General features: G+C 45.0%; 1 protein-coding gene across 5 annotated transcripts in view; it reads left to right on the forward strand.

Moving 5' to 3' along the window:
- Window positions 1–25,511, forward strand: part of LOC143823677 (uncharacterized) — a 119,894-nt gene that overhangs the window by 59,897 nt on the left and 34,486 nt on the right. The window contains exons 3-4 of one of the 5 annotated variants that reach the window (XM_077310207.1): window positions 12,827–12,874; window positions 13,015–24,076. The exons of the other annotated variants lie outside the window; for them this stretch is intronic. Coding sequence (XP_077166322.1) covers window positions 24,003–24,076 — 74 coding nt within the window. The 5' untranslated portion in view covers window positions 12,827–12,874; window positions 13,015–24,002. The remainder of the gene's footprint in view (window positions 1–12,826; window positions 12,875–13,014; window positions 24,077–25,511) is intronic. 5 annotated transcript variants of the gene reach the window in all.

Raw genomic sequence — 25,511 nt, forward strand, 5'->3', positions numbered from 1 at the left:
AGAGTGCTGGACCAGGATCTGGGGGGTTCAGGTTCGAATCCCTATTTGTGCCTTGGAAGCTCGCTGGGTGATCTTGGCCCAGTCACACTCTCTCTGCCTAACCTACTTCATAGACAAAGGCAGGGTACGAATGAATGAATGAATGAATGAATGAATGAATGAATGAATGAATGAATGAATGAATGAATGAATGAACGCACGAACGCACGAACACACGAACGCACGAACACACGCTCAAATGGAATAAATCAGGTCAGAGTGAGGAGGTCCTCATTGTGAAGCACGCTGGAGCAGAAGGATACCAGAAATCAATACTTTTGATGGAGACTACAGGAAGCGATAATCTTCTGCCAAAGCAATTGAGATCTGCTGATGCTGAGTGGCTAAAGCCAGATTCCCACACGCTCAAATTATCACTTGCAATTGAGTTGCCTTTTCTGGGCTAGGAAATTCCTGGAGATTTGAGGGGGGTCAGGGTTGGAGGGAAGGGGGTGAAGCAAGCCTGAACTTCCTTGGTGGTCTCCCGTCCCAGTACCAATGAAGTGGTGAGCTCCCCTTCACTGGCGGTCTTCAAGCAGCGGCTGGACTCATCCTGGATGCTTTAGGCTGGTTGTGCATTGGATGAATGATCCTATCTTGGACGAATCCTGGGTTGGGCAAAATGGCCTGTATGGCCCCTTCCAACTCTATGATTCCATGAACTCCCCCTCCCTCCCACACATACACACACACACACACACACTGTGACCTGTGACATGACATTTCATCACTGTCCATCCAGCTTGCCTTCTCCTTTATGTGGTTCAAGGCCGAAATCCGGCATGCTCAGGGTAGGGAGCCAGTCTCACTGGAGACAATGGCATGTTAATTCTCGGCCTTCTGGGATTGCTCGCAATTAGCGCTGCCAGCTATAAGCGCTCTAATCAGAGGGCTGATCATTCCCTTGGGTTGGCACTTCCTCGCAAGCGAGAATTTACTTTGGGGGGCAGCAATTATTGCTGGGAGAGGGAAGGCAAAGGGAGCGAAAATAAATCAAATCTAATTTTGCTTCCCTGTACAGCCTACTTCTCGCTTCTAAACTTTGGAGTGGCAAGCTACTCTAAGTGGCCTGCCCCCATCGATATTTACAAGTACGCTGTATGCACATTCCTCGCATTAGATCTTTCATCTGTGTCTGGATCAAGCAGGGAAAGAAGCCCAATTTTTTTCCCCGGGTGCCTCGAAGTTCTCCCAGACAGGCTCCGCCAAGCCACTTAAGGCGGCAAAACGATCCTTCAGACAAACGGGTGCCCTTTGCTAGGCATTCCACGGACGCTGTGTAAAAAAGGTTTAAATTGGTTTTAAAGTTCTGCCTAATTTAACACCTACGGCAGAATGCAACTTTAACTGCCCTCGCGGTTAAAGAAAAACAAAAGAGCCGCTAAGCCCGGAGGGCATTCTTGTAGATCTTACTGACAGAATAACACAAGATTGAGAAAGGAAAAGGGGGGGGGATAAGTAAGTGTATGGCATAGTTCTTAGTTTTGTTGACCAAAGATAAACCAGGGGGGGCACTGACCGTCAGAATGTTATGTTGGTCTGTTTGCTTGTTCATGAGTTCCGTTATTCCGAGCTGATTATTGCCTTCTGCTTGTTTGAACATCATTCATCTATTAGAAATAGGAGAATGGGGGTGGCTAAAATGACTCACTGCGCAATCCTAAACAGTGTTCCCCTTGAAAGGACACTGAAGGCTTCATGTTGGAATGGACTGTGGATTTTGGTGCCCCGGGAAAGGCAGGGGAGGCGGATCAGTATAGGGGTAGATAGGATGCTCTCCAAGCTTTCCTTTGTCCACTCTTGGTGCTTTCCCTTTATTACCCAGAATGCTACTCTCAGGGGATCCTTCGTTCTAGTCACTTACCTTCTCTGTCTCTCTCTCTCTCTGTCTCTCTCACTGAGAAGTAGAAGCAGCTTAACTTTTCAGTCTATTCTAGGGGTGCCAGACCTTTTCATTCCCCTGTGGATTTCTCAGAGCAAAGATTCCTAAACACTGCTACAATGCAGGCCAAGAAAAGCATTGGCTTTCAAATTATGGCCCCAAAACAGGTTAGATGTCCAGGAAGAAGAGGAATCAGGTGAGTTGTGATAATAGATGGCATGGCCACCTCTACGTGGAGCTTCGAGTTCCCTGACCAATTTTAGGTCAGAGTACCAAAATGGGCTGCCCTGGAGAAAATTTGGAGAGTGGGCTCTATAACACTGTACCCTGCTGAGGTCTCTCGTCCCCAAACCCCACCCTCCACAGGCTCCACACCCACACCCCAAATCTCCAGGTATGCCCAGAGCCAGCAACCCAACTTCTGCATAATGTGCAGAATTGTTGCTCAGTAATAGGATATATTTATAAAAGCTAACCATCAAAAATAAAATAGGAACTTGATAGGCAATTCCCAAACATCATATGCTATGAATGCAAAGGGCAGCCTTGATTGACAAGTAAATTATCACGCACCACTGAAAATCTTTCCTCGGTGGATGATGAGGTCAGCGCTACGTTCAATCTCTGCATAAGGGAGAGAATCGCATACAACAAATGAAATGCTCCTGAGACCCTTCTCTCCATCTGGCAAGATGTCCTGCCTTTCTTTAGGCCAAGATGCCCCCACCTTCTCCACTCCTTGTTTGGCAGGGTCCATATAGCTGCCTTCCGCCTCCTCCCTCCATTCCTGCCCTGATTTTTTCTTTCTCAGAGCAGCCATTTTCTCCAAGGGAACGGACCTCTGTTGCTGAGAGAACAATTGCAATTCCAAGAGATCTCCAGGCTTTCTCAAGTGGGTTTTCTCAAGCGGGTTTCATGAAACCCTGGAGTTTCTTGACAGCCCTGGAAGGGTTTCCGGAATGGATGGGAAGTAATTATTCCTTGATGTAGGTTTTAAATTTGTTAAACATTTATCAGGTGATTTGACCATATATGGTCATGTCAGTCCAGCCACCCCTCCCAGAATGGCCAATGATGGGCCTGGAGGGGTGGGAAGGGGAGGGGCCTTGGGTGGGCGTGTCCACAGCTCTGCTTCCCAACCATATCCTGTATGATTGCACCACTTCTGGAGTTTCTCAAAGCCTGAAGAACGTTTTAGGGGGTTTTCAATGGTAGAAAAGTTGAGAAAGGCTGACCTGGAGGTTGGAAATCCTCAGTTCTGTAGGGTTTGATATATTTACTATTTTAAGTGGGACATTTTTTTTTTAACCTTAATGGGGAATAGACACCATTTTGTTTCCCTCAGTGAGAGGGAAAACAGCTTGACATGATTTTGCAAGTGGGTCTGGAGAAGTGCATTAAGTTTCGAGGTGAGCCCTATTTCAAAATATTTGAGAACTATTACCTCCCTGGGCTCCAGACTTACATTTCCCTCCCACCCCTTGGTCCAAGGCAAAAAAAAAAAAAAAAAAATCTCCTTCCCAAGGATGCTTTGAGAGAGAATCGTCAGCTGGTGAGCTCCATAGTCTGACATTATGACATTTAATTCAGGCTAGCAAGAGAGTTTTACCCCAAATACTGATTTCAGTCATCTTAGATGGGATTAACCCCACATAGGGTTGCGCTGTTAGTGACCCATAAAGGCTTCTTTGGAAATGTTCTTCCCAATTATATATAATTTTCTTTATAAATGGCTTTTTTTAAAAAAGGCACAAGGATTAAATTCCTCACTGTACTAATGCTGCCATACTTTTTCATTTGCATAATCACAAATTGCTCTCCCAACCTTTCAGCAGATAAGAATGCAAATTTCTGTTCTATTTTGGTTCCGCTGCATCCACATTGTGTTTAGGAAATCTACGAAAACGGCATTCTGCTTTAAACAATGAACTCTACTTATTGCAGACGGCTAAGTATGCCGGGGAAGACTGCCGGGTCGAGATACAGTTGAGGGAAGCAAATTTCAATCTGTGGCATTCTCTCGCTCTCTGCACGTAAAACACAAAGAGCTTGAAACTCTTCGTCGCTTTCATGGGACCCCGGCAAAACCACCGCATTAAGGCCATCGCGTACCTTTCCTGACAGGGGTCCCAAGGTGCTTCCCCATGAGAGAGAGGCTTTGAGTGTGCTAGTCAAAGGAGACAAGGAAGATTCTGAGCTCTCACATTCCAAGGGGGGTTCTTTTGCACAGCAGCAGTGAAAGACTGAGCACGAAGAACTGCCACAGGCAATGAATTTTAGATCGGAAGGGGAGAGGAGTTAAAAGCAGAAGTATCCAAAAAGGCTTTCAAGGGTTTCTGGCTGCCAAAGGTCAGGAATCTACTGCAGCAAGACATCCCTAATCAACCGAAAGAGGCGACTACCCGAGGAATCTGTCAACGGTCCTGTTTCACTCCCTTCAATTGACTTGAAAGTACCACGATATTCACTTAACTGGATTTCAGGCTGCTCTGCATCATTGTGTCATCCCGGAGAATGATGCAGAACAAGCAGGACCAGCGTGTATGCAATTTTATTCACTGCTTTCCCAAATCCTTACAAGTCCATTCCTTGTCTCTGTCTCTAAGTATTTGCAAGGAGTAAAGGACCACGGATATGTGCCTGTGACTTTCATGTATGACACAATACAGCTCCATTTCACACTCTGGGCCAGACCCAAGCGCATAAAACAATGTAAGCAACAGCTGTGAGGAGAAGGTGAAGACAGGGGAGGATGTGATATCACTCAAGAGCCAGTTTGGTGTAGTGGTTAGGAGTGCGGACTTCTAATCTGGCGTGCCAGGTTAGATTCTGCGCTCCTCCACATGCAACCAGCTGGGTGACCTTGGGCTTGCCACAGCACTGATAAAACTGTTGTGACCGAGCAGTAATATCAGGGCTCTCTCAGCCTCACCCACCCCACAGGGTGTCTGTTGTGGGGAGAGGAAAGGGAAGGCGACTGTAAGCCACTTTGAGCCTCCTTTGTGTAGGGAAAAGCGGCATATAAGAACCAACTCTTCTTCTTCTTCTTCTTCTACTTCTGAGCAGCACTCTAGGAATTTCTCCTAATCTCCATGCTAAGAACAATAGAGTCATAGGGAAATTCCTAGACTGTCACTATGGAGGCCATTTTCCAGCCATTTTTTTTCTCACACTCCCTCAGTTTCTCCAGGGTGGGAGACTGAGGGCAGAGATTTACCCTCCTTCGGGGGGGGGGGGGCAAATGGCAAGCCTACTGGATCTAAATTTTGCAGTGGATCCAACAACAGCTGAACAAGACACACTAGAAGACCGTGCATAAAAGAGTGCAGGCATTGCTTCTGCCCATGTTTCCAAACATGAGCAGAGAAAAGGCTTGTGTGAGAGACAAATCTCCCCTTGAACATCTGCTTTAAAGTCCTTGTGTCATCGCTCGACAAGCACAAGGGCTTTGTTCTGTGTCTCCGCCATCTGCTTTACAGAGTGGTAGCCCCAGCACAGGTTGTTGCAAGGAGAAACAAGATAAGGACTGTATCTCACTTTGAACATCAGAAGCACTGAAGAAAGAAACTTCAAATCAGAGAAGGAGAATTGAGTGCCATTTGCAGCTGGGGCCCCATTCCAGCTTTGAAGTAGCAGGGGGGGGGGGGCAAGAGTCTTGGCAAAGTTCAAAAGCAAGCTTGTGGACTGATTCTGAGATTTGATTGCAAAGGAACAGCAATCAACCTCAGGGTAATGTGCATGGTTTTTAAATATCGTATGAGAAATTAGAGCCACATTAACAATCCCCGATAGGCTTTGCCCTTTCCTTAAGCAATGGGATTTCGACTTTGGGCATGGATACTTGGTCTGTGCAGTACTTATTCATTTGTAAGAATTAATTAAGCTACCTTATACCAACTCAGAGCAGCGATACAGTTAGCTCAGTACTCTCTATTGTAAAGGGCAGGGGTCTCCAGAGGTCCAGTTCATCTGGAGCTGGGACCTTCTACCTGCAAAATAGGCACACTACTAGTGAGCCATGTTAGTTCCACCAGGGTTGCCAACTCCAGGCTGGAAAATTGCTGGAGATTTGCTGGAGATTTGGGATGGAGTCTGGGGCTGGCAGGGGTTGGGGGATATCTCAGTGGGGTGTAATGCCATACAGTCCCACTCTCTAAAGCAGCCATTTTCCAGCCATTGTCTGGAGATCATTTGAAATTATGGGAGATCATGAAGCCCAACCTGGAGATCAGCAGCCATAAGACAGACTCATGGTCCTGATCCAACCCGCTCCTCATCATGTGGCTGCTTGTAATATTAAATAGGAGATCTGGTCATGGATTTCTCAACTTTGAATCTAGTTGGACCCTCAGTCAGGAATAATGCTAATCAAATTTTGAGAGGGACAAGGCTGGAAGCCTATTTTGAATAAATGGAACTCATTGGGAGTTTTTGGGGGAGGGGTGTCAGTGATGTGGCATGATCCTGGAAGTGACACCCACTACTAGGAATTCCTGCAATCTCTGTGGCAAAGACCATAGAGACTGGGGAGCGCTGTAGGCACGGTGATCAGAACTGACAGTGCTACAACTGCAGCATCACTCCCCACATGCACAATTATCTCCTGCTGCGAGAGTGGAAAAGACTTGGAGGAGAGTTAGAAGGACAGAAGGCTGCCTTTTGTGGTAGACAACTTAGTAGGTCTAGAAAACACATCCACATCTGGCCTAAACATCTTCAAGGCTTCAGTTTCCTGTGACTACCTCTGATGGGGTAGTATGTAGAATCAGTAAGTTGGCCAAAGATATGATTGCTTGCAGTGCTCTTAGATATAGTAGCGGCTACATCAGCAGAGATGAAGGCATTGTCTATTGGGAGATGCCGTATGGTAAGACAGGAAACAGGAAGCAGAAGGGAGAAGATTTGGCCTGGGCCTAAAGAGACATATGAGGAAAAATCTCATTTTCTATGCCTCTGTCAGATTTACAATAAGCTTTGTTTATAACATAAATTGCACTCTGGTGATGGAGACAACAGTGTGCCTGTCAGGTAATCACACATGGCCTGAAATAAAGTGAGGGGGTGCATAGTGCGCAGTGCGCAGTGCGCCCGCACACAACCAAACAGCACATTTTTCTTTCAGTCTCTGGCAAGAATGAGATTTGGAATTGAGCTGAATCAAATGTTCACTATGCATGATATAATTTGTTCTGCAAATGGCAGTGTGAATGTTTCTCATTATGTTGCATTGTTCTTAGATGGGTACAATTTAGATTAATTGGAGAAGAATTGGGTTTTCCCCTTGTAAGACAGCATTATAAACATTTCAAGAGGTCCGCAGATCTACATCCGCCTCATGAATAGCAATTCCTTCCACTCCCATTTTTAAAAAACTGCCTTTCGCCGATTTTTGCATTTTGTTTCCTCTTGTGGTAATTAGCAGGGTGATCCCTGGCCTTTAAAAATCGGGTTGTGGTGTTTGCCATAACCACTGAGAGCCAGTTTGGTGTAGTGGTTAGGAGTGGGGACTTCTAATCTGGCATGCTGGGTTCGATTCCGCACTCCCCCACATGCAGCCATCTGGGTGACCTTGGGCTCGCCATGGCACTGATAAAGCTGTTCTGACCGGGCAGTGATATCAGGGCTCTCTCAGCCTCACCCACCTCACAGGCTGTCTGTTGTGGGGAGAGGAATGGGAAGGCGATTGGAAGCAGCTTTGAGACTCCTTTGGGTAGGGAAAAGCGGCATATAAGAACCAACTCTTTCTTCTTCTTCTAACTATGCTGAGCATTTCAAAATCGGAAAGCACACCTCACATGAGAATGCCACCTTTTCTGCTTGGAAATAGTAGGCCTATGTTTACCTATGAGTGCTAATAGGTAGCTCGAAGAATGTACCTTGGGAAGAAGATTATGTTTTATACCACACTTTTCACTGCCTTAAGGAGCCTCAAAGAAGTTTACAGTCACATTCCCTTCTTCTCTCCACAACAGGCACCTTGTGAGGTAGATAAGGCTGAGAGACTTTTGTGAGTCTCAAAATGGCTGTTCCCAAGGTCATTCCGTTGGTTTCATGGGGGAAAGTGGGGAATCAAACCTGGTTCTCCAGACCACCTTTGATGGCATCTACTTTACATTTCCTGGAAATCTCCAAGTTGTAATTGTATAATTGTACTGTTTTTTGGGGGTTTCAATCTCTTTGGGCCATGCCTGTGTTTTGCTACATGCTAAGTAGTTACATGGATGGCCCAGGCCAACCTGATCTTGTCAGATCTTGTAAGCTAAGCTGGGTCAGTCCTGGTTAATATGTGGATGGGAGACTGCCAAGAACTTCCAGACTGGCTACGCAAAGCTAGGCAGTGGCAAACCATCTCTGATAGTCCCGTGCCTTGTGAGATCTCTGTAAGTCAGCATTGACTTGTTGGCACTTTACATACACACTTAGTTGTGCTGAGCTCCCTCTGAATTGGAGAAAGGTAGGAATATATGCACTTTAATATATAAATCACCCCTTGAAAGGAATAAGAGAATACGGGTTGCAAACTCATGTTAAGCAGAGCAACAGAAGCCAAACTGGCATGAACTGAGCATGTGCTTGAGAATACGCCTCAGAACTCTGTAATGTACAAGGGTCATGTAATGTACAAGGGTTTAGTGGCAGTGGCTCTGTAGCCATCAAAGTGACACGGAAAGTGTTCCTGAAAGGGAAAACAGTTAGCAAATCATTGTTCTAATGGATTCTGGTGCGTTGCAGCAGAATGAAGATTGAGTCCAGCGGCAACTTTGACCCACAAAGTTTTATGCAAGGTATAAGCTTGAATAAAACTGTGTTGGTCTTAAAGATGCCACTGGACTCAGACTTTGTCCCAGTGTTCTAATAGACTGCCATCTGGGTCCTTGGTTTAAAAAATAAAAAATAATCTGGTTATAGTTATTGTCCGAGGGCCACTGTAGATGTTACAGTGACTGTTCTGCCAATGTCAATCTAGGAAAGAATTTGGCAATTAAAAATTCTGCAGGGACCTAATTCTGATGAGGTCTGTAGTACCAAAAGACCATCTTTCCTCCCCGGTAAGCACTTTTTAAGCACCCAAATAGCTATGGTCATTTCAGAACTTGTACAGTCACATGGGAAAGAAACAAGATTTCCTGGTTCCACTGTGCTTGGTGCCTGATCAGAACTTTTTAAATGAATAAATCCTTCTCTAAAATAGCATCAGTGGGCACAGGAAAGCCTCACAACTGTTGTAACATCTCGTTAGGCTCAAAGATGTCTCCCTAATGCAAGGACCAAAGTGGCTTTTCTCCCCGAGCGTTACTTAATATATACGCACGCCAAGATAATCATACCACCTAATGCCTGGCAAAGAATACAAGCATCAATCTCTTTCTTCTCCAGATGTCACAGTTGGCCACGTCTCATACCCTCACTGTGGGAATGTGGAGCATGTTTTCTGAACGCCAAAAGAGGCTTTTAAAAAAAATTAATGGATACATGAGAGATTTAGCTGCATGGCTCGTATTGGCATCTGTGGAGTCATAGAGACAGAAACAAAATCCTGCTGAAATTCGACGTCCTTTGAGTTTTCCAGGCCAAATACCCTGCATGACTCTCTCTTTTTATGCCAGGACTAACTGGCATTGAAAGGGATCCTCGATAGTGAAGAAATCACTCCTGACCATTGCCTTGATCCTTGGGACACAATTCAAGGGTAGGTGAATTTCCTATTTCGTTTCCAGCGCCGTTGTGATGTAGGGGATTGGCATGAAGGTAGTCATTAGGATGTCCGGCTAGGATCAGGGAGACCAGGTTTGAATCCCCACTCTGCCATGGAAACATGCTGGGTAACTTTTGTCCATCCACAATGTCTCCGCCTCACATAGATCCCAAGACTATCATGAAAATAAAATGGAGAAGGGACTGCTATGTATGTATGTATGTATGTATTCATTCATTCATTCATTCATTCATTCATTCATTCATTCATTCTATTTATATACCGCCCTCCCCGGAGGCTCAGGGCAGTTTACATAAAACGTAGAAAACAATACAAGAAACAATCCATAACATATAGATCAGTGGTCCCCAGCCCCCGGTCCGGAGACCGGGACCGGTCTGTGGATCAGTCGGTACTGGGACGCAGCTCCTCCTCATTCTCCTCCCCAGCTGCTGCCTCAGGGGCTGCCCTGCCACTCTACCACTGGCTCACCTTTGGTGCTCTCCATGGCTGGGGCTCCCCCTCGGCATGGCACTGCACAGCTGCTGGAAAGCAAGCGGAGCAGGGGCTCAGGCGGTGGCGGCGACGTCCCTCTGCAAAAGATTACCTCCCCCCACCCCCCCGGGCCTCAGTAGAATTGTCAAGCGTTGACTGGTCGTTGGTGATAAAAAGGCTGGGGACCACTGATATAGATGATCATAACATTAATACTATTGACGCTATTAACAATAGCAACAGTACAAACAGGTCTAGGAGCACATTGATGGATTTCTGGGAGGAAGGGAGCAGGGGCCCTGCAGATGTTGTTGGTTGCGCCTGGTCTCAACCAAATGTCACCTTAAGCTCTTTGAAGGAAAGGGAGTATTTAAGATGTACTAGGTAGATAGAGTGTGCCGTGAGCTAGATGGTCCAGGTTAGCCCCATCTTGTCAGTTTTTAGATGCGAAGCAGGTTCGGCCCTGGTTAGTGTTTGGATGGGACATCACCAAGGAAGTCTCGGATTTCTACAGAGAGGCAGGCATTGCCAAACCACCTCTGTTCAGCTCTTGTCTTTGCAATCTACAGTCTCCACATATGTTGACTGCAGTTTGATGGCCCTTTCCACTCCCCTGATGGAATCCGCAAAATCTCGTGCCTATACCTTTCTGGAACCTTTTCAAATCATCTGTTTCTAGCTGAGAACTATTTGGAGTAGCTATGGTTGCTCATTTGGGAGGGAAAGCCCCAGTTCCTTACAATGGAAGATCTTTGCTTGAACTCAGAGTCTTCATTTTCATCAAAGTTTCTTATCCCCTACTGATCATTCCGCACCCGCGGTTATAATTACAGCTCTGTGAGATCTCAGCTGATTGCTGTGTTAGGCTGAGGATGCGATCGGAACATTGTGAATTCAGGTGCGCAGTTCCAGCAGAGTTCCTTACACGCTTAGAAACAAAAGCTCAGTCGTCATGCAAATGTTCATGATTTAATGAACGGGGGGGGGAATAAGTGTCACTACATAATCTTTCATGAGTGGATCTTTCATTTTCTTAAATCTCTCTCTGGTAACTGGTGATGTGGCGGGTTTGGTGGACTGAATCATTTCGCAATGTTTCGGATGTGCATCGAAATATTAACCAGATACGCATTGAGGTATTAACCGAGTATAAGCTGAACTAGGGCTGCCAGCAACTGACGGGCAATCCCTGGCATCAAACTGGTGCTGGAGGCCTCAGAATAAGCAGTGACATGAAGTCGCAGCCGATTTATAGCAACCCTGTAGGGCTTTCAAAGCCATCTCAACCCTGGACTTCCTTGGTGGTCTCCCATTCAAATACTAATCAAGGCCAATCCTACTTAACCTCTGAGAGCTGAAGAGATGCTAGCCTAGGCCTGCCTTTCTCAACATTTTGACTATTGATCACCTCCTGAAACATTCTTCGGGCTTCAAGAAACCCCAGAAGTGGTACAATCACACAGGGTATTGTTGGGAAGCATAACTGTGTACATGCCTACCTGGGGTCCCTCCCCTTCCCACCCCCTCCAGGCCCTTCATTGGCTATTTTGGAAGGGGGTGGGTCGACATGACCATATATTGACGTATCTCCCAATGAACGTTAAAAAAATGAATTAACTCCCGCCCATTCACGAAATCCTTCCAGGGCTGTCAAGAAACCCCAAGGTTTCATGAAAGCCTGGTTGAGAATGCCTGGCCTAGGCTCAAGTCAGGGAAATGCATCGATACAGGTGGATTAAGTTGAAAGACTACTCCTAGGACACTTTCGGTCAGTGGAATGATGCCTGCAGTGACAAGAAAGGAACCCTTTATCAAATTCCCTGGTTTGAATCCAAAACAGGTGGCACAAAATATTGCCTTAAAAGAGTAGTTTGACTGGTCAGTAATTAGCTACGTGAACAGAGAAGATCTGAAATGGAAAGGTCTCCCCCCAGCACCATCTACTTTGTAGTGGGATTAAGTTGAAAAGGTTATTATCAAGTATCATTCTAATGGTGTTTCGGCGCACTGATTTCATCAAATTAATCTGACCATAATACAACATAATAAAAGTTTCATGCCCGTCAGGTCAACTGAAAGCTACGCTGGCAGATAGAAAGGGGGAACGTTCCACAGGCACACACTGAAGCTTAGAAATCCATTAATTTTAAATTATGCTGAGATCTGAAATTAAGATCGGCTAAGCTCTTCTGCCCTTTAAACTGAAACCGAACTGATGATACTATCGGTGTTTGGTCCCAGCAGATGGAGCTGAGGATAAATTCTTCACAGTAAAGAGAAGTTTGTCACATCTGAGGTTAGAAAGGGTGGGAAACGATTCTAAAAGGTTTTCACTTTGTGAGGTTTGGCTCACTTCTAGGAAACATTTAAGGCGGAGCGACACACGGAGCCAGTGTGGTGTAGTGCTAGAGTGTCAGACTAGGACCTGGGAGAACTAGTTTTGAAAGCCCCTCTGTCCATGGAAGCTCACTGGGTGACCTTGGGCCAACCATGCTCTCTCAGATTAATATAATTCACAAGGTTGATGTGAGGGCAGAAGGGAGGAGAAAATGATGTCCGCCATGTTGTGTCCATATTGGGGAGAAAAGTAGTGTATTACTGGCATGGCAGGGAAAATTTGAGGAGGAGCACTGCCCCTGCCAGCCCTCCCGTAGCAATGGGCCTGCCTGATAATATAGTTGTTGTCTCCAACAGTCTATTTTCCCTTTTTCCAGCTGTGGACTGGAGATCCCCCAGAATTACAACTGATATCCAGACTACAGGTACCAGTTTGCTTTGGAGGGTAGACTTTATGCCATTATACCCTGCTGAGGTTCTTTCCCTCCCTAAGCCCCACCCTCCCAATCCTCTGTCTCCCAAATCTCTATGTACTAAATAAATCAACAAATCTGTTTCCAACCAGAACTGGTCCCTCTGAGGAGCTGGAAAGGGAGGATCTACAATCCATCTAGAGCCTCTTGTGGCGCAGAGTGGTAAGGCAGCCGTCTGAAAGCTTTGCCCATGAGGCTGGGAGTTCAATCCCAGCAGCCGGCTCAAGGTCGACTCAGCTTTCCATCCTTCCGAGGTCGGTAAAATGAGTACCCAGCTTGCTGGGGGGTAAATGGTAATGACTGGGGAAGGCACTGGCAAACCACCCCGTATTGAGTCTGCCATGAAAACGCTATAGGGCATCACCCTAAGGGTCAGACATGACTCAGTGCTTGCACAGGGGATACTTTTACCTTTATTTTTTTTACAATCCATCTCTTGGACTTCCAGTTTCCTCTCTGCAAAATTTACCGAAATGACTAGGAGGCTAATGAATAGAATCTGCACCGGAGGACTATCAAGCGTCTTCTGCTTACCAAAGTGTTATGGGAAATTTTATGATTAATAATAAATAAATATTTTCCCTCTTGAATCACAACAAGGATAAATCAGAGCCACGCAGACAGCCAACTAAATCTGATTTTTTTTTAAATCTTCACAACATTGACTGCTTAGAATAACAAGAGCGTTAGCTGCTAATTAGGTTACAGAGCAGATATAATAACAGCACAGGAAATGTTGATGCGTTCATGGATTCTACACAGTCCTTTGATACCTATTACTTAAATTAGCTATGGTCACTTGTATCCCAAATTAGCTAATAAATCACAGCCTATTTGCAGCCTGCAAACCATACGCAATTATAAAACAGGCCTCATTTTTACAGCCTCTATTCTGGAGCTAAGGAGTAAAACACAGTCAGGCTTCAGCTGTTTGAGTGGGCATCTCACTTCTACAGTCATTCTTGCTTCATTGTCTACACCAGAACGGCATTTTTAGCTGCAAACATGTACTGTTTCTGGACATGGATTTAACTCAGTTCTTTCTCCAGCTAAACTCCAGGCTCTTTGAAGGTCAGCAGCTGACTCTGAAGCGATCCAGCATGGTGGAGCTTGAACTGGAAATTTTAAAATCAGAGATTTTGCCCAGTGAGGTTCTACAGACTTGCAAATTCAGCCTCTACGTTTGTCAGGAAGGACAGAGCAGGCAGGGTTGCTGTCAGGATTATTAAGGGTCATTAAGTATAGGCTGGCTGTGCATCACAGAAGTGCCAGGAGAAGAGAGTAGAACACAAGATCCGAGAGCGCATGGGAGTCACTGGAATTTTCAAAGCAGGAAGTAGGCACCACCACAAAAGGGTATTCCGATAAGTGCAGTTAGGCCTCCCTCCCATTTCCCCATCCTGGGCAGGGAATTACTCTCTTTCAATCTCAGTTTCCAACCCTCCAAGAATTTGAGGGGCTGCAGTAAAAATGGGATCCACGTAGTGATGCTCTAGGAATTTCCCCTATGGTAAAGCCATAGAGACTAGGGGAGGCAACCTAAAGCTCGTGCAGAAGTGACATCACAGCCTCCTCAAGACTCCTGGCATTTGCCAAGGGATCCTTCCCAAAGCTCCCAACTCTCCTGGCATTTGCCAAGGCAGTGTTGGGAACCCTAGGAGAAGCGTAGCCTTGCTTGGCTGTTATTTTTCCCCTGTGACAATAAGAGGAATGAACACAGCGGAAATCGACACTCCTCTGGAGTCGAAACGCATCAGTGGTAAAAGTAACACCTTCCCAGTCCCATTAGAATTCCTGTGAACTCCCATTTACAAAAGGGCAAGCCTATGGTAAGCCCATCACGGAGACAAGACTCAGGTTTGAACTTCCTGTCCTGATTTCAAGGTTCCACGTATTGAAGATGGAACATAGTGCCGAAATATGCCCTCACAGTCTAGCGAATACTGGTACTTAAATAGTTGTTACGGATTCCGCATTGTAGTATATATTGGACTATGATTTTGTTATTGTCAGCTACCAAGACTGCAGGGAACAGTTCTGTTCTGGCGGGTTTTCGTTCCGTTTTAGAGAAAACGCATTGCACTTGTGGTAGAGGATACGGTTATGCGACAATGGTGAATGAAGCCATAACTCTGTTTACCAGATATTACTTACACTAGGAGAACAATTGAGAGTGATCGCTGAGAAGGACCGTGGGGATTACCGGAAGACGTTTCCTTCCCACTCTTTTATTACATTTTCTTTATGCGAGCCAAGGTATACAACAATAAAACGGATGATGCTTTTACCTTCTATTTCAGGTTACAACAACAAGGTTAAATATTAATCTTTCTTGTTCCTGCCGTAAAATGTATAATTAGCACTAAGCAACAAATATTGTATTTGGCTGAATCTGTCGGATGCAGTTTACTGGTAATTTTTTTTTAAAATACCACCACGGTGATGAAAATCACTTTGCTAGTCATAATGCAGAATCATGCTCGCAGGCAGAAAGCTAGACTGCCAGGGATGAAAGCTAGCCATGAATGACAAAGTACCGGGGGGGAGGGGAGAGAAATGCCTTCTCAAGAGTTCTTTGGCAGAATTCTACTCTCACAAGTTCAGTTTTAGGTTGGGATAACCACAGGTTGAGCCTCTTGTGGCGCAGAGTGGTAAGGCAGCCGTCTGAAAGCTTTGCCCATAAGGCTGGGAGTTCAATCCCAGCAGCCGGCTCAAGGTTGACTCAGCCTTCCATCCTTCCGAGGTCGGTAAAATGAGTACCCAGCTTGCTGGGGGGGTAAACGGTCATGACTGGGGAAGGCACTGGCAAACCACCCCGTATTGAGTCTGCCATGAAAACGCTAGAGGGCGTCACCCCAAGGGTCAGACATGACTCGGTGCTTGCACAGGGGATACCTTTACCTTTACCTTTAACCACAGGTTGGATCGCTCGCATGCAGAAAACTAGAATATCAGGGAAGAAGTCTAGCCAAGAACAACAAAATACCTGGGGTGGGAGGAGAGCAAAATACTTTCCCAAGAGTTCTCTGGCAGTATTCTACTCTCACACAAGCAGTTAAGAACGTCCAGCTAAGCATTTAGATTAAAAACAAACAGAACAGCATAGCCTTGAGCTCTCGAGGTAATTAGTGCCAAAATATTTAACACGGTACAGTTCGATACCTATAACATATGCTGCAAAATTGGCATCGATAATTAAAAAGTAATTGCAACTTTACATTATTTTCCCCCCACAGCAATTGGCTTGAATGTGTTGTTGTTCTACAAGCAAATTGCTCATTAGAACCAAATGCTGCGTGTCCACAGATTTATTCACTAGGGAGCCAGGGTGTGCGTCCGTTGCCAGATTTCAAAATCTGGCGTCTGTAATGGCTGTGTGGCTCACGCTTAAAGGGAAGAAAACATACCGCTGGTAAACTCTTCAAGCCCCTTTCTTTTTAATTAACCTTCCACAGGTTCCTCCTCTCCCTATGCTTGGATAACTCGGTCCGATCAGGTATCTGGTACTGCAGTCCTGGTTCGTATATAAAAAATAAACAGCGATTCTTATCAGTCCACGTACGACGGCTGCCCTTTCAGAAGACACTAAACCTCTATTCACATCTCGGCCGCTGCACAGGGCTCCCGGTGCCAGTAATGGCTGCCAGCCGCCCACTGCAGCAAGATTTTATTTTGGCCCTCGCCTCACCCTTCAGGCAAGGAAAGAACTCCTGCCAGCCACCCCCTCAGTCTCATGATAGCACAACACTGCCACTGTTTCTTTGCTCGCAGGAACAAGATAATCAAGCTGGGACAGAGATTTCCTAATTTCTCACCATAAAGGCAGCCGGGAGGGGGCTGAGAAGTGGCTGTAGCAGCTTCCTTGTCGCGGATCCAAGAGGCTCTGTTTGCAAAAGACTCTACCCCAGGTCTCCTGCTGGATTAATTGGATTGTTGTTGTGTTACTGTTGTTATTAGCTTTCTATGCCACCCTCCCAGCCGACCAACTCAGGGCGGTGTACAACATATAAACATAATAACATGAATTAAGAACATACAATAAAATAAGATTTCGACTAAAATTAGATTGTGCGACCATGTCGGCATCGTCCAGACGGGTACGATATCACTCAGCTCTCTTAGAACTAGATTGCAGTGCAGATGAGGGGGGAAAGAGGCCAGTGCCTAGTCTGCACACAATAGATAATGCACTTTCAGTGTACTTTAGAAGTAGATTTTCCTGTTCCGCACAGGAAAATCCAGCTGCCAAAGCACATTAAAAGAGCATTTTCCTGTGTGTGCAGACTAGGCCAAGGACATTTTAGGGATGCTCCTGAATTTGTTTCTAGTAAGAATATACTGGATAGCAATCTCCAGGTGGGACCTGGGCATCCCCTGGAATGACAGCTCATCTCCAGACAACGGAGATGAGTTCCCCAGCAGAAAATAGGTGTTTGGAGGGTGAATTCTATGGTATTGTATCCCACTAAGGTCTCTGTTCTCCCCAGGCTCCATCCTCAAATCTCTAGGAGTTTTCATACCTGTATCTGAGAACTCTACCCCACTCCTATCCCTTGCAGGTAGCCAGGGAGGAGTTGGCAACCCTAGAATTTCCCATCCAAGGTGTCTGTCTTGGAGAAGAAGAGTTGGTTCTTATATGCCGCTTTTCTCTACCCCGAAGGAGGCTCAAAGCGGCTTACAGTCGCCTTCCCTTTCCTCTCCCCACAACAAACACCCTGTGAGTGGGTGAGAGAGAGCCCTGATATCACTGCTTGGTCAAAACAGTTTTATCAATGGGGTGGCCAGTCCAAGGTCACCCAGCTGGCTGCATGTGCAGAATCGAGTGCAGAATCGAACCCGGCATGCCAGATTAGAAGTCCGCACTCCTAACCACTACACCAAACTGGCTACCACATACACAATGGATTCAATCTAAGAGGAACCACTCCATAAGCAGAGGGTGACTTTCACTTACAGATGGGATCATTCTGTGTCTTACGCTAAAATACCGTGTGAGATAAACAAGCCATCGTACGAACAAAAACACGAAAACAACAACAATAAATCTCTAGTGGCACATTCATAAGCACTTGTGGAACAACAGCTTTCAGCTCTTTTCCTTCCGCACAGTTTTTTTAGTATTGCAAACTCACAAATATTTTGATTTTTTTCCCCCTAAACTCCACACAAATAGGACTAAATTATCCCTCCGCTGAACAGATTATGCCCCCCTCCTTGAAGATTCCAAACTAATTTTTTTTTCCACCTAGGAAGCACTTGGAGAAAAACAAGATTTTTAGAGAAATGTACACCTGTAGAATGACCACCTACAACGCCTCTAGACTTAATGTTCTTGCTTTTATTACAAAAGACATTTTCCTTTGGGCTTGAAAAACTACTCATACAAGGGGGCAGCGAGGTTGAATCCATTTTTTTCTCCCTTCAAAGGATGAGTTCTTTAGCAATCCCTTTAGAAATCAAAAGGAAATTGCTGTAACTGATCTCTCTTTTCTTCTCCGGAGCCTGAAGCCGGGCCGCCAATTCTCAACACAACTGGTCTCCTGGCCGTTCTGTTAGCAGCATTCATGAGAGAGGAAAGGAAGAAAAGCAGGAGAATTAAATCCTATCCATCTACCCATATCAAAAGCACCCCATTAATTGGCACGGCTTAAGGTTTTATTTTTGCCCCGCCCCTTGGCTAAAATGCCGCTCGTTCTTTTCATTGGGGTATTGTTTTAGTGATTAACACAACAGCCGTGCTAAAAACGCAGCAGCAATGAAAAGGAGCCGCAGGAACCATTTGAAAAGAAAAACAAACGCATGGTCAGAGAGCCAGAAATGATGGAGAGGCTGCAAATGTATTTTGTAACCAAACGAAGCCATAAAATGACGCCTGGAAGCCAATAAGCTCCAACCTTATAACAGGAAGCAATAGGACATCAGAGTGAGCTAACAGGAAAAGGAGGTGATAGGGAAAGGAAGTGACCTCACCAGAGGCTCTGACATCACATGCAGATCCTTCTAAAATAACAGCAAAAATGGTGGCACTCTAGGAACTCATTCACTCTAAGCACTCTAGGAACATACAACCCAGCAGTTAGGTGTTTGTGACACGCCTGAAAACCACAACCTCTTGGTTGAATACCATTTTACTAGTTAGCATGGCCAGCTGTCATTTGGGAAATTTCTGATTTGGGGGGCGGAGCCTGTAAAGAGGGGGGACTTCAGCAGATTGTAATGTCATAGAGTCCGCCATCTAAAACAGCTGTTTTCTTCAGGGGAGCTGAAGGTTGCCAGACCTCCCGGTAGAGGCAGAGGCCTCCAGCACCAGACCCTGTCCCTCACCTGTCTATCAGCTGGCCAGACATGGCAGGGGGGATGAATTGCCTTGAGAAAGATGAAGGCTCAGGCCAGTCTCACACAGGAAGTGATGCCATCACATCAGTGACTGTGTTGTATTTGGGCAACAACTCTATGGTAGAAGCTGTTCTTTCCAGAGTTTTTGATGGCATGATAGTGGCTGGGCCTTCCTTGTTCTTTTAATAAGTTCCTTCTCATTCCCTACTGGTTGCCAAGAAGGATCAAGTTATTAACCAGTTGAAGGAACATCTCAAAATGAGGAATGTGCTGGATAATTCGTGGAATGATGGGGAGGGAGGGGTCACACCACAATCAATCATTTTGCAAGTTCTCCAGCATTCTGTGTAGGCCCTTAAGGTTCCTGATGATTTAGGAATGTGGATTTTTCTCATACTTTTTTTTAAATGTCTTCTATTGATTGTTTAGAGAGGTCTTGATGTGTGATTTCTTTTTAAAATTCTGCTTCGAGGCACTTTGATATTTTTTTAAGCTGTGAGGACATTTTATGAATACATTCAATAATAAGCAATTGTAAATGCCAGTACCTTTTGTCTGCCAGTATAAACAATGGAAATATTATTTCAAAGAAAGTTCTCAAGGTGGTGCAAAAAAACAAGAGTAAAGAAAGAAAGGAGAATAAGGTAAATGAAGAGCACTACTTGATAAAAGATGCCAACTAATTATATACCAATATACCAATTATATACCAATATACTAATTATATACTAATTATATACTAATTATATACCAATTATATACATGGTACGTGCCTGGGTGTGTCTTATTTGTATGTGTTACAACAGGAGTCCCCAACCTTTTTATCACTGGGGACCGATCAACGCTTGACAGTTTTACTGAGGCCCGGGGTGGTAGTCTTTTGCCGAGGGACGTCACTGCCTGAGCCCCTGCTCCGGTTGCTTTCCTTCCGGCGCCCCTGACTTCCCACCACCCACTGTGCAGTGCCACGCCAAGGGGGAACCCCAGCCATGGCAGCCGCCGGAGAACACCAAAGGTAAACCGGTGGCAGAGTGGCAGGGCAGCCCCCGAGGCAGCAGCTGGGGAGGAGGACAAGGAGGAGCCACGGCCCGGTACCGACTGATCCATGGGCTGGTCCCAGGGGTTGGGGACAGGTGTGTTACATGACATATCCCTTTGGTTTATTAAACTGATATTTATATTAGCATCTCTCAGAAATGGATCGACTAATATCAGTGGTCCAACAAGGTATTCATCCAAGGGTATCTTTTGATTGGTCACTCATAAGATACCCTAGAGGATGGATACCTTGTTGGACCATTTTGATAGCAATCTTTGTAGAAATCAACTGTCTACACTACTACTCAGAGTGCTGGAAAACACCAGGGCTTACCAGCAGGAAGCATCTTACTGTTATGTCTGACAAGCATAGTTCACACACCTTTATATACTGCTAGTGAAAGAATGTGTGAACCAGGCCTGTTGGAAAAGGTGGTACTCGAGCTGACCTCAGTTGAACTTGGAAGATCTCTCAGGCTCGCTTTCCCGCATCTATTTCCAATGAATGGTAGGGTGCACATGTATGAATAGGCCTACATTAACCAGCCTCACACTTTAAGAACCCTTGAGCATTCTCATGGCTCCAATAGCAAACACATGTAACCAAAGTCATTTTTGCATTTTTGTGGTTTTCCTCCTAAGCTCCCTAGCATGTCAGAAGGATAGATATCTTTGAGAGAATCTGCTAAAAAGCCGGTAATACATGGCCATAACGAACCCAATTTTGGAGCCTCTACAGCAGTAGAATTGTGTATGTTCGTCTAATTTTGACAGAGTGGTCCCAGTTGTTGATTCTCCTCGTGAAGGTATTGATTCTAAGTTGCTCAGCTTAGAATGTTGTGATCCACGTTCTTCATCCATCGATTTACCGTTTGATTCCTCAATCAAACTGTTGTTTATAACAATGGTAAATTTATTGGGTCTCTCCAAAATAATGAGATTAATCCGAAGACGAGCTATAGAAACCTTGTTTTGATTGATTATACCTTTCTACACTCACACGCTCTCTCTAGACAGAAGTCTTCAGTTTTGTTTTCTAATGTTAACATCCTTCAATATATTTTATTGTGGGGGTTGTTTTGTTCACTCGCCCCTCTCCAGACACACCTCTTTAGAGGTGTGCCGTGTATACAGAACTGTCAATAAATTGTTGACCAGTTTTCATAACTTATTAAATTGCATAAGGTTACACACACACACACACACAATACCTCTTATTTCCAACCTAAAATTCATAAAGGCATCAAAGCCACATAGATCAATGTAAGAATTCCAGCATATATCAAAATGATTCCTTAAATGCTCTCATGTTTTCAATAATTTTCTTCAGTACTGCATTAAACAGTAGATCAAGGATTTCCAGCCAGGGTTCTGGGGAACCCTGGGATTATGCAAGAGCTTCCCAGGGGTAACACAGCCTTTCTCAGAAGTTCGGATGACCTTGGGCCATGACCTTGGGACAGTTAATCCCTCTCCACCTAACCTTCATCACAGGATTGATGTGAGTCCAAATTTAGAGGGGAACCCTAGGTGGAAAAGCAAAGCCTCCTTTAGAAAAATCATTGGCTCATATCCACTGGCCTTCTACCATCAAGTTGTATCCAATGAAGTCCCTTCCACTAAGCCCTCCTTCAACAGATTAAGTCTTTCTCCAAGTGATGAAGGAGAGGCCATGGTTCAGTCAGGGAAGAGGCATAACTTTGTGTAAGAGCCTCTGCTTGGCACACAGAAGATCCTAGGTTCTGTCCCTGGCACCACCTAGTTAAAGATTCTGGTCCTTGGCATAGTGAAAGGCCTTTACCTTAAATCCCAGATGGTTGCTATGAGCCTATTGGTAATACCAATGGTGATGGATCAAGAGTCTGATTCAGTAGAAGGCAGTGTCAAGTGTGTTCATTTGTGAAGTTCGAGCAATGTGAAGTTGTGAAGTTCGAGCAAAGTGGGAGGAGTAGAACTCCAGTCACAGTGCTGGAAAACATGCATGTGTGGAAAACTGCTGATTTTACTGTACCATCCCATTTGATTATGTAAACAGTAACCTAAACAGAAGGCACAAACTCCTGGAAAACCAATGTGCCACACAAAAAATTCCTTCAATTTGAACATGGTTCTATAAGATACGGGCAGGTAGCGAAGGGCACTGAGAATGGGTAGAATCTATTCTAACCTTGACACAATCACAACATTAATTCTCAGGGCACTAAACTTAGGAATTCCTCCTCTTCTATAACTCAAGGTGTATATTCCTCTTTAAAAACTAAAAACTGACCCGCATTTGATTTAAGGGATGGTCTCCCCTGCACGCACACACACACACATACACAACTGAGCAATTAAAATTCTAGCAGCCGCTCAAAATCAAACACAAGTTTGTCCTCCTGTTTTGAGCCAAGCTCCTCCAAAAAGCCCATCACAAGTCCTAGAGGATCCATTTCTCAAATAATTATTTTTTCCTTAACATTTCACCCCCAAACAGCTTTATTCAAGAACAATCCTGGCACCGCTTGCTGCTCCATAATGCCAGCCGTTTATAGCGAGTGTTTCGTTAACTTATTTTAAGCCTCCGAGGCATCGAAGACGATCATACACTCCCCTTATAATAATTTTCTTACATTAGCTCTTGGAATGAAGGTTCATAACACTTTTTAAACATGCACAATACTTTTTACATGTTGTCACAACCACTGCTCTTGAAGTTATGGGCAATCATAATAAAAATAAATTGCATTTAAACGGATCTCAGGGAAAGAAACAGGAAATGCGTAGACCCGATAGGCCAGTGTTTCCCAAACTGAGTGTGCAGCAGGAAATAAATTTAAGGATTAAAGGCTCCTGCAAAATCAAGCTATTCCTTCACAGCGGAGGACACCTGATGAGTTTTAACCTTCCGATCGGCTTTCCGTTGTGAGCATGCAGATCAGCCCCATATCTGCACTGCGTTTGACTGGGATCGCTTGCAGTACAAGGAGCAAAACATACTTACCTGTAAGAGATTGTTCCTGTTCAACTTTGGCACGCGTCATCAGTGTGAAAAGACCTCCTCAGCAGAGCACGGACAACGGGAGCAATCCTAAACACGTCCATTCAGAAGTAAGTCCCCTTTTATTCAGTGGGGCTCACTGAAAGTGCTTTTAGGATTGCAACCTCCCCCTGAACACAAGTGATTCTTATCTTTGCCTACCATAAAAGGTAATATTTTAAGATGCAAAATTGAAACATTCCTCTGACTTTAATTCAGAAAAATTAAAAGCATATCAGGTGCTCAAAGTTTGGGGGAACGGAAGCACCTTTGATCTGCTCCAGTGGGCCATTTCTTTTCACCTATTCTGGTTTTTGCCCATCAAGAGCACTAACCCTGCCCAGGAGAGGAATCATCTATCCTGGGGCATTAATGCGAGTACAATCCCAAATGACCATCTCACTGTTTTGAATTTGTTCTAAAACTGCCACAGGAGTTTGGGTCATTATGGGACATTTTGGATTAATCGCATTCCTTGACCTTCTCGTTATTCCATTTTCGGGACAGACTGTTGTGATTATTAATTGCGCCATGAAAGTTATTTATCAGTGCCACCTAACAGCTCAAGCAGAGCTTTAGCCATGTTCAACCCTTAATAGTCTCTGGTGCCCTGAAAATACTAGTCGGATTTTTTAATTTATTATTTTTTTTGGTGCTCTTTTCCATGCTCTCAATCATGTCACTTGAATGACCGGGCTGAATTCTGAGCATTGGGACCTCAAGAGGGTTCCCCAAGGACTTCCCAGTTGCCACTTCAAAAGGTCAGTTCTGAGAATGGATTTTCAACCAGAGATTGATCTCTGCTAATGCAAGATGAGTCGTCTCTGATTTCAAAAAAATAAATTGGGCTTCAAACTAAAAAAGAGAAAGAGAAAGAGAAAGAGAAAGAGAAAGAGAAAGAGAAAGAGAAAGAGAAAGAGAAAGAGAGAAGTCGAGACGCCAAACCATGTGACACCATTGCCAATTTTCTTAGTTTCTTTCCTGTTCTAACTGGAGAACATTTTAACTCATTGTAACAAGAGCTTTTTCAGGGCCAGTTCTAGATTTGGGAGAGATCCCCTTTGCACCCACTTGCCCATGGTTCTCACTACCTGCCTGTGTATCTTTTCTTGTTCTGCTCCTAAAGCCATGCTCAAAGCCACTTGCACTGCGTGTACAGCTAGACCAGCTTTTCTCAATTTTTTAACCCTTGAGAGACCCCTGAGACATTCTTCAGCCTTCGAAAAAACTCAGAAGTGACACAATCATGTAGAATGTGACCGGGAAACGAGGCTGTGTACATGCCCATTGGGGGCCCCTTCCCTTCCCACCCCTGCAGGCCCATCATTGGACATTTGGGAAGGGGAGGGTGCGTCAACATGACCATATATGGTTATAATACTGAATAAACGTTTAAAAAATTTTAAAACTATATTAAAAATGAATTAACTCCCATGCATTCGCAAAACCCTTCCAAGGCCATCAAGAAACCCCAGGGTTTCACGAAACCCTGGTTGAGAAAGCCTGAGCTAGACACAAGCATTGACAACTGAGCAGGCATGGAGATGGCATATTGGAGGGGGGCTCCAAACATACATGGGGAGCCCTCCAAAAGCCACGGAGCTGGGGCAATGATTATCCAAGAGCAGAGAAACATTGCACCAAGGCACCAATCAGAATCGTTGTGTTTGACGGGCAGATGGGCAGTGTCACTGTTAGCCATATGTCTTTGGAATCTTTCTCCTGACCCTCCCTCTCCCATCTAACAATATCTGGGAAACTGAACCAGACAGTGATGTTTCCAAACTGCTCCAGAATGGAGAAAAGAATTCCAATCAGATTGGGAGCACTGACGATATTTCAGCTGGGCACAGTTTGAGCTGGGTCGGGCCAGTTCCAGCAGCTCATCCGTGAACATCAACACTCCCCCTGATGCACAGTAATGAGATTAAGTGGGAGCGAGACCTGCCGAGAGGAACAGCAGTTCCAATCTCAGCTCAGCTACAAAACCATAAATTGGCCTCGGAGAAGAACTTACAAGTGGTTCTCCCGGGTCAGAGCAGTGGTCTATCTAGTGCAGCATCATGTTCACAGAGTGGATAATGAGTTAGTTACTCTGGAGGGCGATCAAACATGGCATGGAGGCTAAGGCCTCTCCTTGAGGTTGCTCCTACTATTGGAACACTCCCTACTGTCCGCCATTGATGGTCCTCTCCA

This window comes from Paroedura picta, chromosome 14 (assembly GCF_049243985.1).
Source record: "Paroedura picta isolate Pp20150507F chromosome 14, Ppicta_v3.0, whole genome shotgun sequence".
Lineage (NCBI taxonomy): Eukaryota > Metazoa > Chordata > Lepidosauria > Squamata > Gekkonidae > Paroedura > Paroedura picta.